This window comes from Polyodon spathula, chromosome 36 (genome assembly GCF_017654505.1).
Source record: "Polyodon spathula isolate WHYD16114869_AA chromosome 36, ASM1765450v1, whole genome shotgun sequence".
NCBI lineage: Eukaryota > Metazoa > Chordata > Actinopteri > Acipenseriformes > Polyodontidae > Polyodon > Polyodon spathula.
The window spans coordinates 2,911,707-2,926,606 of NC_054569.1; the positions used below are offsets into that span (position 1 = coordinate 2,911,707).

Here is a 14,900-nt window from a genome sequence, read left to right on the forward strand (position 1 = left end):
GGGCAATCTACAACCCCTAACCCTTACCTGGCTCCCCTCTTTTTGCCAGAACACAGCGGGAGGGGGGTTCCCCTTGGTGCCGCAGAGGAATGTGACGGTCCGTCCTTGAGCCACGATTTGGTCCCGCGGGCGAATCACAATCTGGGGAGGGACTGCGAGAGAAGGGGACCCTGTTAGTCAGGGCTAGACCAGTAAAGGGGGCAGGCTAGTCACTGGCGCCCAAAGCATTCTCAAAACTTTTTGCTCTAAATCACAAAGGAAAAGAGGCCTAACAAAGTTACCAAAAATACACAGCTCAGACGATTCGTGTACTTCAGAATTTAAATTTTTATGGGAAAATAACTGTGCAAATAGCAATTCTTTGTAGTAAAAATAAAAATCTTGCCGTTCCCTTGTTAAAAAAAACTAAACCCATCTATCATGGGTATCCAGGCAACGCCTTGTGGAGCTGTCATAAACTTGAGTGTCTGTATTAATGCACACTAACCTGTGGGCTGCTGTGAGCGTATACTCCCTAGTTTATCAGATCAGAACAGAGGGAAGCGGTGGGATTTTGAAATCGCCCTTGTTAGCGAAGGCGCTGCACCCTGCCCTTTTCAAGAAGATGATCAATGGTGCGGGTTTGCAGATGTTAATCTTCAGGCCTTATCTCCCCTGCTGCCTCCCGGAGGCATCGTTATAGGTCAGAACACAAAGATCTGCCATGTAGAGCACTTCCAGATACAGTCAGAGAGGCTGCACCCCCCTCCATACCCATGGTGGTGGTGATGGTGTGCGAGAGAAGGGGAAGAGGTTGCTATCCTTGTCTGAGTTGCTGCCCCCTCACCCCTGTCTCCCGAGCCACCTGATTGCTATTGATCAGCTTGTGAGCAATTGTCCATTTCGTGGCGACCTGAATGCATAATTCCATCACCTTTAACCTCTAACTGCAAACTCGCCTCCTCTGCCCCTGTACCTGCTCCTCCTCTCCCTTTCACTCCATTAAGAACACATCGAAAGACACACAGGTCACGCACGCACACACCCACATGAAAATGAAAATACTAAGAAGATAATCAACTGCATAATCTACAGCGTTTCTGTTTCTGCCCTAGAGGATGATATCTAGCTATATTTAATATACCATAATTCACAAATTGAGCTTTAGTAAACAAAAAACTCATGGATTGATTTATTCGTTCAATACATCGCTATTGTGTGCGTTCTTCAATATATATAGACTACAGTTACAGTACACTATTGAACACAGCTATTGATCCCTCTAAACCCTGCTGATGTGGATCTCTTAAAATTGAATCTTTGAAATATAGATTTAAAAAGACTAGACTTTATGAACAGAATATCAAAACCATCACTCCCAGTGCTGTATTACTTCCAGAGGGCTACATGTTATTAACGCAGCCCTGCTGCTCGGCTGGCAGGTTTGGAAGCACACCGGTGAGCACATTAAAACATATTACACATCTCATAAAGGAGTGAGCCACTGCAGAGCCGATGGCCAGAGGTCACTCACACCCCCACCTTGGGGTCTGCGCTGTAGGAGTTCTGCTCTCCATAAAGTGACCTCTCTGCTCCAGTGACCTCTCCACACTAATCCCCCTCTCCTGTCTGCCCGGGGTCAATGCAGTAATAGATTCTTTCACATTCCCTGCACAGCCCATGCAATACCGGACTGGTAATATAGTTGAATCGTTCGTCAGATAATTTCTGTTTATCTGTACATGCAATAGTGGACAGCGATCATGTATTTCAATGCAATCCTATGTGGGGAGATTCACTATAAACACAATGGACACTACAAAATGGATACTGAATGTATAATGTGTGCTTGAAGGACAAGGGAAACAGGCTTCATACACTAGTCCGGGACTACTGTTTCTCTCAGTTGTATAAGGTACCTCACAAAGACAGGCGGTAGAAAACCCTTTATACAAAATGTGACGGATAATCCTGAAATTGAATTCACTGTGCCAATGACCCCACAATCCCCCTTGCCAGAAAAAAATAAAAAAAACAGCGATTAAACCCGAATCTGCTTGATCGCAGAACCTCGCTGCGGTTGCTAGGCAGAGGGTTTGTAATGAGGCACGCTGGGATAGTGGAGATCATACAGTGTAGCAGATGTGCAGCACTCTGCTCTTGGGCATTACGACCACATGCTTTGCACACAGGTTAAATGATCCAGCCATATTTTGGAATTGTTCTCGTATACACCCGATTCTTGCTGCCCTAAATTCCTCACAGCAGACAAACACAATATTAACCAGTCTAGGTCCCACACAGATATTACCGATTCTGAGAAGCACCATAAAGCATGGGAAAGCACTTTAGAATCAAGGTACACATGGTAAAAACATAGTTAGGCGTGGTGTTTGTTTTATTGAATTACATTACCAGTACAAAAAAAAAAAACACGTGTGAAATAAATGAGCAGATACTGCACACAGCAGTAACAGTTCAGCTGCATTGTATCTGTACCAATCCGCTGCACTTTATTTCAGCCCATTGCAGCTATTCATTATGTGCTGTATGTTTATCCCCAGCTTTAAAGGAAAACCAATCCCCCGCAACTCTCCCTGAACCAGGCCAAATCATTGTCTCAATGAGACATTAGCCTTCCAACCGAATCTAAATATAGAGCCCAACGGCTGACAAGGCAGCTTCAAATCAGTTTATAAAGATTGAGGGAAATAAATAAACCAAAACCCCAGTTACACACAAATGGGAGGAAAACACATCAGGAGGCCTATGATATCACCCTTTTTAAAAGACACAGCGCCTTATTTAAAAAACCGCTTGAGTGGAATTCAGCTCTTAATTTATTTGGGCACTTTGGACTCCTGGTGTCCTACATAAAACCCACTGTTGCTTTGCATTGATTACATATCCGTTTGAAGTAAAAAACACATGTCTTATTTTCACGCTCCTTGCTCTTTATATGGGTCCTAAATAACCATTTAAATGTAATGGAGCGATCCCCACTAAACGCTGAACTGAATTCTGGAAAGAGTCAATATAGCCTTTGGGTTTTGAGACAACTTCTTTGTACACGAAATAGCTGAGCTGTGTCTTTAGTTAGTCACCCCACTATGAACTTGCAAAACAAGGTTCATAAAGCCTGAAAGAGCATTAGTTAATGATTACAGAGCGGTCCGCGAAGAATCCCAGCATGCTAATATTTTATGAATACAACCTTTAATCTTTCAACATAAAGAATGCATTCTGACATGCACGGATATAATGCCGGTCTGTTGTGGTTGCTAATGGGGTAGGATCGATGACTTCTGGGGCTAGTGTGAATGTAGAATTTCAATAAGGGTTATACTGCTGGGGCTCTGGTCTCCAGAAGGGCTCTGGGACAGAGAAATATTTGTTGCCGTGCAATAAATATGGCCTCCCTCCCGTTAGCGACCACAATGGCTTGACCTTATAGAAATTCCACCAGTATCCCCAGCATGCACCAGTACACAGATGAGATGGAATGGGTACTTACGGAATGAGCCCACTGGAATGGAGAGAAAATGAAGAGAAAATGTGAGATGGGTTTGATTTGAAAAGCAAAGCATTGAAAAAAAGTTGTGCTGATGTGCCAACATGGACTATGACAAACGAAACAGATGTTTGGAATATTAACAAAGAAAAAAACTTTAAAAAACTGAAACATATTCAATGAACTAATATAAAAGAATGAATGTGTTGTAAGTAATGTTTTGTCTGGACTAGACCACTGTTTGTTACATGGGATAAGTCGTAAATATCAGACCGCCGGCAAGCCCAAGACAACGATTTATCGCTGTAACAAACGTGCCATTTTCAAGGAATGGCCCTATTCCCTAAATCAGGAGTGGATAATTCCAGGCCCTTGGGCTCTTGAGCCCTCCTGCTGTTCTCTTTGTTCCACCTAAACCCAAAATTACTTCAATCACATTAATCAAACCAATTTAACCCCCTGACTTAATCACTTAATTATTTAATTACACCTTTAAAACATGAAGGCCGTCAAGGATGGGACTTGTGCACCCCTGCCCTAAGTAATGCAGGCACTATGCCTGTGTCTTACCATGCACTTGTAGGGTGCCTGACACCTCTGCTTTGCCCACGCTGTTCTCTGCCAGGCAGGTGTATGTGCCCTCATCCTCCGCATGCACTTGGGTTATCTGCAACCTGTTGTCGCTCCGAATTTCAAACCTTAAAAGCGCGACAAAAGCAAGGTTAAGGAACGTGCTAGAACTGCTAGTGCTGCTTTGCTTAAATTAAACCCAGTTCAATCATTTTGAATGGAAACCACTTGAGTATTATGCAATCCTTAACATCCTGAAGAAAGCGACTTCCAGTTCTACGCCGACAGCGTGCTGTAAGATTATGTAACAGTGTATACCGCTTCAAGAAGTGCACCCCAGGTTTCAACATAAGCATGTGGCTATACATGAAGCAGCTGTGAAATGCTATTTGCTTTACAGCTGTGATATTCCCCCATGGTCAGTGCTCGGACGAGGCTGCTTTAGTCCCGTCTGGATTCAAACCAGGCCGCAGCGGGGAAGGCAAGCAGTGTCCTCCACAAGGACATTCCCGCTGCATCGCAAACCAACTGGTGAAGTAAACAACACAGCATGCACACAGTAAATTTCCACTAAGCAGTGCTGGCAGCCTCTGCTAAGCAGCCAGCCTTCTCCTCCTCCCTAGTCGTGTGTCTCACCTCCCCCTCGGCAGCTCCCCCTCCTCCTTACGCCAGCGTGCCGTGGGTGTGGGGTCCCCCTGAACCTCGCACATGAACTCCACCGTCTCGTCCGACAAGACCACCTGGTTCACCGGGCGCCGCACAAACACTGGCCGCTCTGCAGGGGGCGCAAGAGAGCAACATATCCAGAAACAGGCGCTACAGCTACAGCATGTAGTAATAATTAAGTGTTTGTCAATTGATTAGGGGTAATGTCTGCTGCAGACAGTATTTTGTATTGATGCTTAAATAAAACAATGTTCTGCTGTGTGTTTAATATGTACGGAAGCCCGGTGGGAAAAAAAACGAAGGGGATTATCTCGTACGTACGAGATTTTTTTTCTCCGTGCAGTTCAGGGTTTCCGTAAATATGTTATTTGGATTTTTTATCCAGCTAAATAACTCAAATTCAGATACCCTTGGAGCAGGCCTGTGCTTTGCGTTGATGAAGCAGTTAAATGCTGTCCTGATACCCACCGAACACCACCAGCTCTGCAGGGTCGCTATCTCTCTCCCCCACCATGTTGGTGCCCACGCACACGTACATCCCAGCGTCGCTCTTCCGTGTGTTTGAGATCATCAGCTTCCCACCGCGGATCTGAAAACCACACGAGACACAGATCAATCAGTACTGCTTTTTACATTGTTTACAATTTTTAGAGTGACCAAAGATTTCTCTGGCGAAAGAGCGTATATAGAGAGATCCAGACGGAGATCTAAGAAAGCTGAGATGAGCTAATTTTTTTTAATTAGCTCACCGTGATTCGCTCCTCCTTGTCAGTGACTTTGACGTTGTTTTTTTTCCAGGAGATGGTTGGCTCTGGGTGGCCCCTCGGAGGAAGGCACTCCATGACCGCTGGCTCTCCTGCCGCCACCACAACGTCGCTGGGGGCCTGTCGAAAATCATCCCGGAGAACTGGAGAGACAGAGAGGACAAGAGGAGATAGAGGGGAGACCAAATAATCCACCATCTGTACTGCCAGCACTATATTCAGAACGTCTCTTTTGCTGTCTTGACTTGGGCATTGGATAAACAAACTTGTCCAGGTCTCTGCTTCAACCGTAGCATCAATCAATACATTGAACCAATAAGCCTCTGATCAGGTCCTAAAGTACTAAATTAATCCAATAACCCTATAAAACTTGTGTAATGTATTTGTGTGTGTGTGTGTGTGTGTGTGTGTGTGTGTGTGTGTGTAGCAACTGTGTTGTGTGTCTTGGAAAGAGTTTTCATTAGTTTTCAAATTTTCCTCCAGGCTGTTATTTTGTTTCTTCAGTTTACAGATTTCTCCTCCCTGAGTCCGCCTGGAATAACAGGGATGGAAATAACCAGGAGTAGAGAATGGAGCGAGGCTGCATCACTTTGTTCTAGAGCCACTGATTGAAGCAATCGGCTGTTTGGGATTCTTTGGCAGGAGCCCTGCAGAAACTCAGGAGCAGAGCTATTCCCACAGCTCTCCTGCTGCAGCTAAGATCACCTCCAGCGTTATACGCCCCAGGTCAGGTCAAACTAAGTTGCTCTGCCCCTGGAGAGGAGACACTCCTGGTAGAGGAAGCCCATTGAAACCCCTTTGATTTGGCTTTTGAGGTGGAAGACAGAACTAGCACTGTGCAGAACTGGTTCATTTGCAATGCTCAGAGCTCCCCGATGGAATTGGAAGGAACACGTTCCTCCAACAATTTCAGAGTGAGAGTCAGGGATAGGTTGCTTCGAAGACCTCCGTCTTCCTTCTGGTCTCAATTAGTTCCCTTTCACATATTTTGTTGCCAGGACTTAAATAATTAACACCTTCCAGTCTGACACAAATCTGATGAATGATTGACAACCAACCCAACCCCTTCTGTCTAACATGCACACAGAAAACTCAGACCTGTCTGACGCTTGCCCTCTCTCTCTCACTCTCTGAGTCACATTTCATTCACCACATTTCTTCAGGGCTGATTCTATCAACCGTAATCCATCTAAATTCAATTTTTATTTTGCGATTTATCAGATCTACAGCAGCTGAATTTCTATGACCTTAATCTGTATTCCTCTCTATCTTTCAAATTGTTCGGCTTTGTTATCGCTGTTTCCCCATTCCTGTCAGTTTTTTACTTTAGTATGAATATTATAGAAGCTTCAAGCAAAAAAAAAAAATACCCAAGAAAGGTTCTGGCCATGCAAACTTTAAAATGCTGTAAATTACTGATATGACTGTGATAAATACTTAATATTAAGTTTCAGCTTATGCTAATAAAAAGTGTCTCAGGCTATGAAAACATTATGAGATAACAATCTCATGCCAAATAAATTGGTTCCAAATAATCAAATATTAAATATGTGTGTAATGAAAAACAGACAATTTAAATTTTTCCAAGAAGTAGTATATGTATGAAGAGGATGGTTCTGGATGGTAATTGTCTAAGGGTATGTGCATAAAACTGCTCTTCTCCTCCGAAGTTTGTGCTCACTGTAGATGTCTAAATTACCCACGATCCCCTGCAATCTCAGCTTGGCTGCAGGTAGAGTCTTTATTAGTATACGGGGGTTGTCTGCTGAGCAGGAGTTGTGAGTAGAATGCTGTGGAAAGCAGCTATCGATGACAGTCTGCTACACAGCAATGAAAGAGAGTCAGGGGGTTGGTTCATTAGAGTGAATTACAGAGCTAATGTCACCACAATGTCACGGCAGCACGAAGGGACCGCCCAGACTGATTAATGTGGCCCTGTCCTCTAATGAAAGGAAAGCCAAGCGACAAAGCGACCCTTTAATAACGCAGTGGGTCAGGAAAATCTGTTTAATTTTTAACGGTTGCTTGTCAACGGGATGCTATTTTAGTGAGGGTCCCAGATGAGGTTGAGGAGAGGGGTATATCTTAGCATTTCAACCTCCTGCTTTTATCTTTGGATGGTTTGACTCGAGCATGTCTAAAATAATGTCTACTTTGCAAAAGGGTTGAAGTAAGAAACACACTCGTTTCATTATTTCTTTCTTCTTTGCTGATTTTATGAAACTGGGCAGGGCATGGGAATTCAATTACATCTAATTTATACTCCTCCTCAGTAATTGTAACAGCCCTAATTCATTACTTTCTCATTTATTATGAACCGTTTATTAACAATATCCAAAATCAATACTGTAAAGAATTTCATTTCCTTAAGTTGTTTACGTCAATTTGCCTCTATTAGGCACAAATGAATTTGGATTCTTATTCAAAAGACTTTATCAGCTCTTTATCCTCATTAGAACATTATTTTCTTCTTGTCAACCAGGTCTCCCAGACCCTCACCTCCAGCCATTAGGATAGACTGCCTGCCCCCTGCCCCACAGTCCCTCAGCCCTAACCTCTAAGCCACACTCCTGGAGGAAACTGCCACCGCTGGTAAAAATAATAAAGAATGAAGTGCCTGTATAGGTACAGCACCAATAACACCAGAAAAAAAAAACAATCAACTCAAGCATGTTGGTGCCAAAAGGTTACAGAAAGCCTCTGTTCACCTGTCATTGTCGATACAAGGTCCACATGTTGGGTCCAAAACCCCCAAACCCCTAATCACCGCTGGAACTGAAAATGCATTAGGCAAAGGGAGCTTGACTAGGCCCGGCAATTACCCACAAAACCTTGAGGCGATTGGCACATTAAGCCTATGCCCTCTGACCCTGAGCTGTTGTCCCCAGGGACCCCTTGTGCTGACTACAAAAAAGCCTGTGTAATCCCCAGCAGACCACCAATCCACTTCAATTAAGGCAGTCCTCGCACCCCATTGGAGCTACGGTGGGCTCTCTAACGAATCCCTTGGCACCCACCCCCAAAAAATAAATAAATCAATTTCTCATCTAATACCACGTTAATATTTTAGCAGGGCCTTTTACAGAGTAAACAATCAGCTAAAACATCTATCTAGCTGTCTCTTCCGAGTACAGTCTCCCTCTATCTTGTAAATCTGTTCATCTGTTACCACGCCTGTCCTGTGCATCTATTTATATTTGTGTAACACCTGTTTATACATACTGTATGTCACACCATGTGTAAATATCTGGAGAATTGCATTATACAGGAACACACCTCAGATGCAATAAACAATGGCTGTTTAATAATGATATTTTTTTGTCTATTTAAAAAAAATAAAAAAATCTGAATTTGCTACCGTTTGCTTGAACCTTCAGAATTCAGTTAAACAGACATATCATTTTCTCTACAATAGCTGTTTAGTTTTACTCACATCTAGCAACTGTAGGCCAAAAATGAACAACTGACTAAACACCGGCTTGTGTCCGACACAATACCTCTGTGTACTACATCTGTCTCTATGACTGATCATTTTCATATGCAGTAGCTATTCTGAGACGCTGCAATTCTATCCTTCATTCAACTCACACATCCATCTTCATATATCCATCTCAATTGTAAGATCCCCAGGTGTACGGACAGGCTGGCACACAGGCAGTGGGAGTGGATAGTCTCCTCCCAGCCCAATCAATAATCAATAGCCTGTAATGTAATGGGGGTTGGGCAGGATCACTCCCACTCCCCCTGGAGGGCCAAACGGGCACGTTCCACTTTCACTGGATTAACTAACCCGGACCATCTTCCCCATGCCAATCTGTGACATTCCAGCAGGGCAATACAATCCCATTGACAGTCACACCAAAGGGACCTGTACTCTACGACACATCACTCTCCACATTGCCATGTATACAAAAATAGCGAAAGAGGCAGCAAGATAAAAATAATAAAGGCGGTAAACATTTGTCAATACATTTTTTTCCAGCCGATATGCTTCATAAAAGTTACTTCCAAGACATCCGACTGCTTTTGGAGATTTTTTTTTTAATGAATCCATTTCAGGCTGGAATAGTCTTTTTTTTTTTAATTCACAGCACTGTGCCAACACTTAGTATTTAACATAAAGTAAACATATGCTACAGACGCGGTTCTGAGCAAAGGTCTTGCACGCTGAGACTGGCAGACGCAGTGTTAACATACATAACTATTCCGTTAGGACTCTGAGCAATTACTTACAATAACACATAGACGACCAGCCTTATTAGGAATGCTATTATTCTAGACTCCTCGCTTTGAATACTCCTATTTACATTCGTGGAATCTGTATTCCAGCTACCCAGCGTACCGTTTCAGAATACAAACGAAGGGATACTGTAACTCAATATCAGCAGGAGCAGCGATTCAATCTGGGACGCTATGATCACGCATTTGTCAGCTTTCCACAAGCAAATAATCCTCATCCGACCAAGACCAAGAAAATGCCGCCTTATGTATATTTTTGACTTGCATATTCTCTCCTCAGCCCGCATTGGAGCTGAAGCATTTTAATTTTTTATAACAGAGTTTGTATCCTTTACTGTTCAAACAGTACCATCGGGGGTATCAAAGCCTTCAGCGTTCGGGTTCTCATTATGCACCATTGTGTATCGTAACAGCACAGTTCCCCGTATTACATTTTCATGTGTACCCTATGATGTTTGACACGTTCGAGAATATTACACAGGTGTTTCGCAGGGGAACAAAGTAGTTTGTTCAGGTTGAAATTACCTGGGGCTGGTATTCTCTAGTTTCGCCTAATAATGGGACACTATTAGTACTTATATAAACCCAACCTGGTCCTGTTTAGAGCTGTCCTTGTATTACTGAGCACAGCTGTCACACAGGACTGTGCCTCCTGAGCAGGGACCCCCCTCAGGTTTGGGAAGAGGGGGGCTATGAGACACGTGTTCCCTGGACATCTGTCCCTTTCTGAACTCCCCCGCATTGTTTTCTAACACCCCCCGCCCCGTGAAAACAGGATCAAAGAAAGGGCTGGTTGAATAATGAGGCCTGTGCTGCTGCAGGAAGCAGGGGGCTCGTCTGTGCAGGCTGGCCAAGGATTGCCTCAGGGGTTTCAGTGGGAAATAAGCAGTGGGTCCCCAAACTGGATGGATGTGTTTCTCTCTGCGTGTGTGCGTGTGTGCGTATGTGTGTTTTTTTGTGTGTTGGTGTGTGTGTGTGTGTGTGTGCGTATGTGTTTGTGTGTGTATGCCTATGTTTGTTTGTGCGTGTGTGTGTGTGCGCGTATGTGTGTGTTTTTTTGTGTGTGTGTGTGTGTGTGTGTGTGTGTGTGTGTGTGTGTGTGTGTGTGTGTGCGCATGTTTGTTTGTGTGTGTGTGTGCATGCGTGCGTGTCTGGGTCTGTGTCTGTACACATCTTTGCTGTGTTTTTTCTTTTATAAAGGTATGCCTGGCACATTCAGTTCAGAAGTGACTTGATTGGAGACGGTATCTAGGTTTTTTTGTACATTTTTTTTTATTTATAAAATGCTTTTGTAATTTCTGGACAGACAACCCTTGGGAGGTAAAAAGAAAAAAAGAACAAAGACTGTCACAGTGGTACCTATTTTTAATCCTGTGTGCATGTACACTGTGGGATTGTAGTACAGATGTATCTGTGTAGTGTATACATGTCAGTGAGGGTGTGAAATTGTTAACATTGTTTGCTTGCCTACTGAGACGACCTTGATTTATACCTAACAACATGCACACAAAAGCAGCTGTTAAAAAAAAGCTAAATCAAACATTGACTGTGTGTCTTCAGACTAGACCAAACCTTCCACTGCTCTGTACCACTGCCGGTAACCCAAAGCTGAAGTGAATGCAGACAGAGTTGGCCTCTTCAAAGCCTAGCACCTGAAGCTTCAACCTCAGGTCCCCCCACACTTGACAATGCTACACTTGTCAGGCAGAGGAGATTAAAATTCAACTTCAAAACGCTCGTTCCCAAGTTTCCAGCTGTTCCCTAAAAGGAGAAACAGGAGTCCTGCATGACTCGGGAGACAAGCTGTCAAAGAGCCATCTGATAAGTTACCTCACCGCTCTGCTATGCTTTAAACTGCCCATAAAACCCCAAACACGGCCATCCTTGACAGTTCAAAAACCCCCCAACATGGCAGGCTTGCAAATTGAAGCCTATAAATTACGCCTTGCTGTGCGCCGCTGAGCCGCATGTGCAGCAAGCTAGCTGGAGCTCGTAAGCTGATGAAGGAGTGGGATTTTCAAAAACTAGACTCGGATCTCCGAGCCTAAGGGGCTTGCTTGAACTCTTGAATCACCCCCATTTTCAAAACCCAGCCTGTGGCTACCCAAACCCTAACCCTGCTTAAAATCAAGCCCATATCTCCTAGCCCTGGAGCTTTGGAGCTTAAACCAAACAGTTTAAAATCCATCTTCGGTCTTTCCAAGTGGGACCAAACCCAGCAACCTAGCAGCTGTGTTGGAAGCGTGGTTTATAATTTGGAAGAAACAGCCTTTGTGGCAGTTTCAGTCTGTACCTATTTATCTTGACTGCAAATCTATGCAATGCATCTATCAAAAATAATCATCCAGACGTCCTCATTAAGACGTCCACAGAAGGTGCGTCCCTGCGTGTGAGGTTAATCTCTCCACCTTCCCAGCACCCAGCGCCCCACCTGTGTAAATAATTAATTTCCTCCCGCAAGGAGTATGCCAGGGCATGCTGTTAGCCATGCTGGGTTGGTCTAGCAACCAGGACGGAGATAGGTATCAACCAGCTCCTTCAAGCAGTTTGTAGACTATGCTGGAGACACTCAAAATTACTATCCACATGGTTCTGTTATGTATCTGCCAAAAGCTAACACATGGTAAAGCTGGGCAGAGCCCTTTTTTTGTAATTGGCTACACTGGAGACAGTTTCAAGAAGTCAGTGAAATTTGCATTTGATGCTATAAACCATTTAAACAGAAAAAAAAACAATCTGTGATCCAGTTTTACACTCCTGCTGTTTACCAGTTACCCAGTGGTTGCTTGGAGTTATAGTTAAGATGACTGATGCACAGAAGCAATCGTCACGTTATCAAACTTGATTATGTCTTTGCTGAATATATCCAGCTAACAATGTTTGTTGTCTATAGGACTTACTAGAGTGTTTTAAATTTAAATTGTTTAAATTCTGGTGACCCCCTGTACCTGCAAAAACTGTAGACCTTCACGCACCTCAGTGGGACAGACGCTCCAACAACACAAATCAATGCAGCACAGGAAAACCTGCAATATTCCTGGCCAGCCTTTGGGAGGCCTTCAGCCCTTGCTATTGTTCTTTTGTATTCAGAGCATAGCAGCAATAAACCCATTACTGAGCCTGTCTAATCCTGTGCGTGTGGCCGAGTACTTTAAGAGCTAATGGGCCAATTGTCTGTGTAAAAGGAGTATTAGTTGACCTAGTAATAGTCTGCATGTATTGCTTTTAGGAGGGGGGAGGACCGGGTTACGTATACCTGCTCACTGACAGGCACAGCACATGGTGTGGTCTTTTAAACAAGACCAATCAAAAACATTTTGACTAAAAGCCATTCGAATGTTGAAATCAAAGGTATTTAAAAGTTAATTTAGCGGTACAATTGCTGCATGGTGATCTGCTATTTTTCTTATTATTTTTATATTGCTATCCGTGCAAGTAAACATACTTTGTAAGCTGAGGAGGGTCACCTATGTTTGACACTGGAATATTCTGGGTGGAAGAAAAAATCTGAACGTAAATGCGAATGGTCTTGACATTTAGCCGAGCGCCTGCAATTGCAAAGCTAATGTCTTTGTCACGTTCTACTCAAAGTAATCTGCTTAATATTACTGCAGTGAAGCCTCAAAATGCCTACCCTCTTTGCATTTCACAGCACCCAAATTATCAACCCGAATCCATTACCTTCCCAATGGAAGGGATCAGCATTTGGGTGACTCCAATTCTCCAGGTCAAAGACAAACACCATAAATCAGCCCTTTATCTCTGCAGATTAATCACACCTCCCTCAATCAGTTAACAATTGGAGAGTGCCCCTTCAGACCCAGCTCGAAAGCCCTTAAGCTAAAAGAAAAACAATACACTCTGGTTCAAGTAGGCTTTTAGTGCTATGGATTGGCAGATATAATTCAGCGCTCACTGCAGTACTCCTAGAAATTCTGGCTGCATCACTTGAATGTTAATCTGGTTTTTAAGGCAAATAAGAAGCACCCACTCAGTCTAATGTCTTATCTGAAGGACTGAAAATAAATGGGGTGTTTTGGCAGTTTCCATTAGAGAACCATAACCAGGAATAATCAAAAGATACTGGTGATAGGTAAAAAGCATAGCATCCATGTGTCTGATCATCAGAGCACAGATCCTTCAAATTAGGGTTGAGGAAAGGATAGAAGGGTTATGAATATATTTGGGACTTCATTAGATTAAGTGCAATGTAGCCTTATACTGTATTAGAAACAGCATTAGAGCAGACAGCCTGAGTATGGGGGTGCAGGAGAGGATAGCAGAACATTTTTAGAATGCACAGATGCAATTATAGAGGAAACACATTAAAAAGATAGGGCAGTGCACAGGATACATGTTACAGAACACTAGGTCTGAAACAGACCTGCATCAATGGCCTTGTAGATCCCAGCAGCAGCCCACACTCTGGTGTGCGTGGAAGACTGGCGCGAAGCCCAGCCCCAGAAGGGCTGTCAATGCACACGTGTGCCAGGCTGGCTTGGATCACATCCCCACGCCCCTCCTTCCCGCCTGTTTGCCAGGCCTGCAGGCCACGTGACGCCGGGAATCAATCACCCCTGGAAACACGGAGCAATCCTGCAACACATTCCTGCTTTTCAGCGCTGCACATTCCTGATCTATTAACCAGGACGGACCGCACCTGAACGGGAGCAGCTGGCAGCCAGAGCTTGGCTCACTATAGTTGTGTGCTGCCAAAACGAACCATCACAGGGGCAGAAATCCTTCCAAATCCTGCTACGTTCTGCTAAAGTCTTCCAGTCCATCCCAAAGAGGACAAAAGGCAATGGTTAATCCAAACACCCGCACACAGGAGATCTGACAAACTGACTCTGGGCAGCAGAAATGGTTCTACTGGTTATATCATTTTGATATACCCTGATCATGGTGCCATCCATATTCTCTGCAATAATTTTAGGGAAAACAGTGGGTTCATCCAATTATTGGAAGTTTTTTACATATCAATAATCAGTCAATTTTCTTGCTGCATTCTACTGCAAACAACATATACTTGCTTTGCAGACAGACAGATAGATAGATAGAGAAACAGACAGACAGAAAGACAGATCATAGATAAAGGTTATTAAATGTCGCTCTGTCAGTCTAACTAGCACAGATCAATGGCTCCAATATAATGCGATTACTCAGACCCG

At 43.7% G+C, this 14,900-nt stretch overlaps 1 protein-coding gene across 1 annotated transcript in view; it reads right to left on the minus strand.

The window, feature by feature from the left end:
• The window catches only part of LOC121303956 (roundabout homolog 2-like), a 33,468-nt gene that overhangs the window by 620 nt on the left and 17,948 nt on the right, over nucleotides 1-14,900 (minus strand). Inside the window, exons 3-8 of the mRNA XM_041234858.1 lie at nucleotides 5,476-5,633; nucleotides 5,195-5,315; nucleotides 4,697-4,835; nucleotides 4,061-4,188; nucleotides 3,494-3,505; nucleotides 28-152 (exon numbers count right to left, since the gene is read on the minus strand). Of these exons, the coding sequence (XP_041090792.1) occupies nucleotides 28-152; nucleotides 3,494-3,505; nucleotides 4,061-4,188; nucleotides 4,697-4,835; nucleotides 5,195-5,315; nucleotides 5,476-5,633 (683 nt within the window). The remainder of the gene's footprint in view (nucleotides 1-27; nucleotides 153-3,493; nucleotides 3,506-4,060; nucleotides 4,189-4,696; nucleotides 4,836-5,194; nucleotides 5,316-5,475; nucleotides 5,634-14,900) is intronic.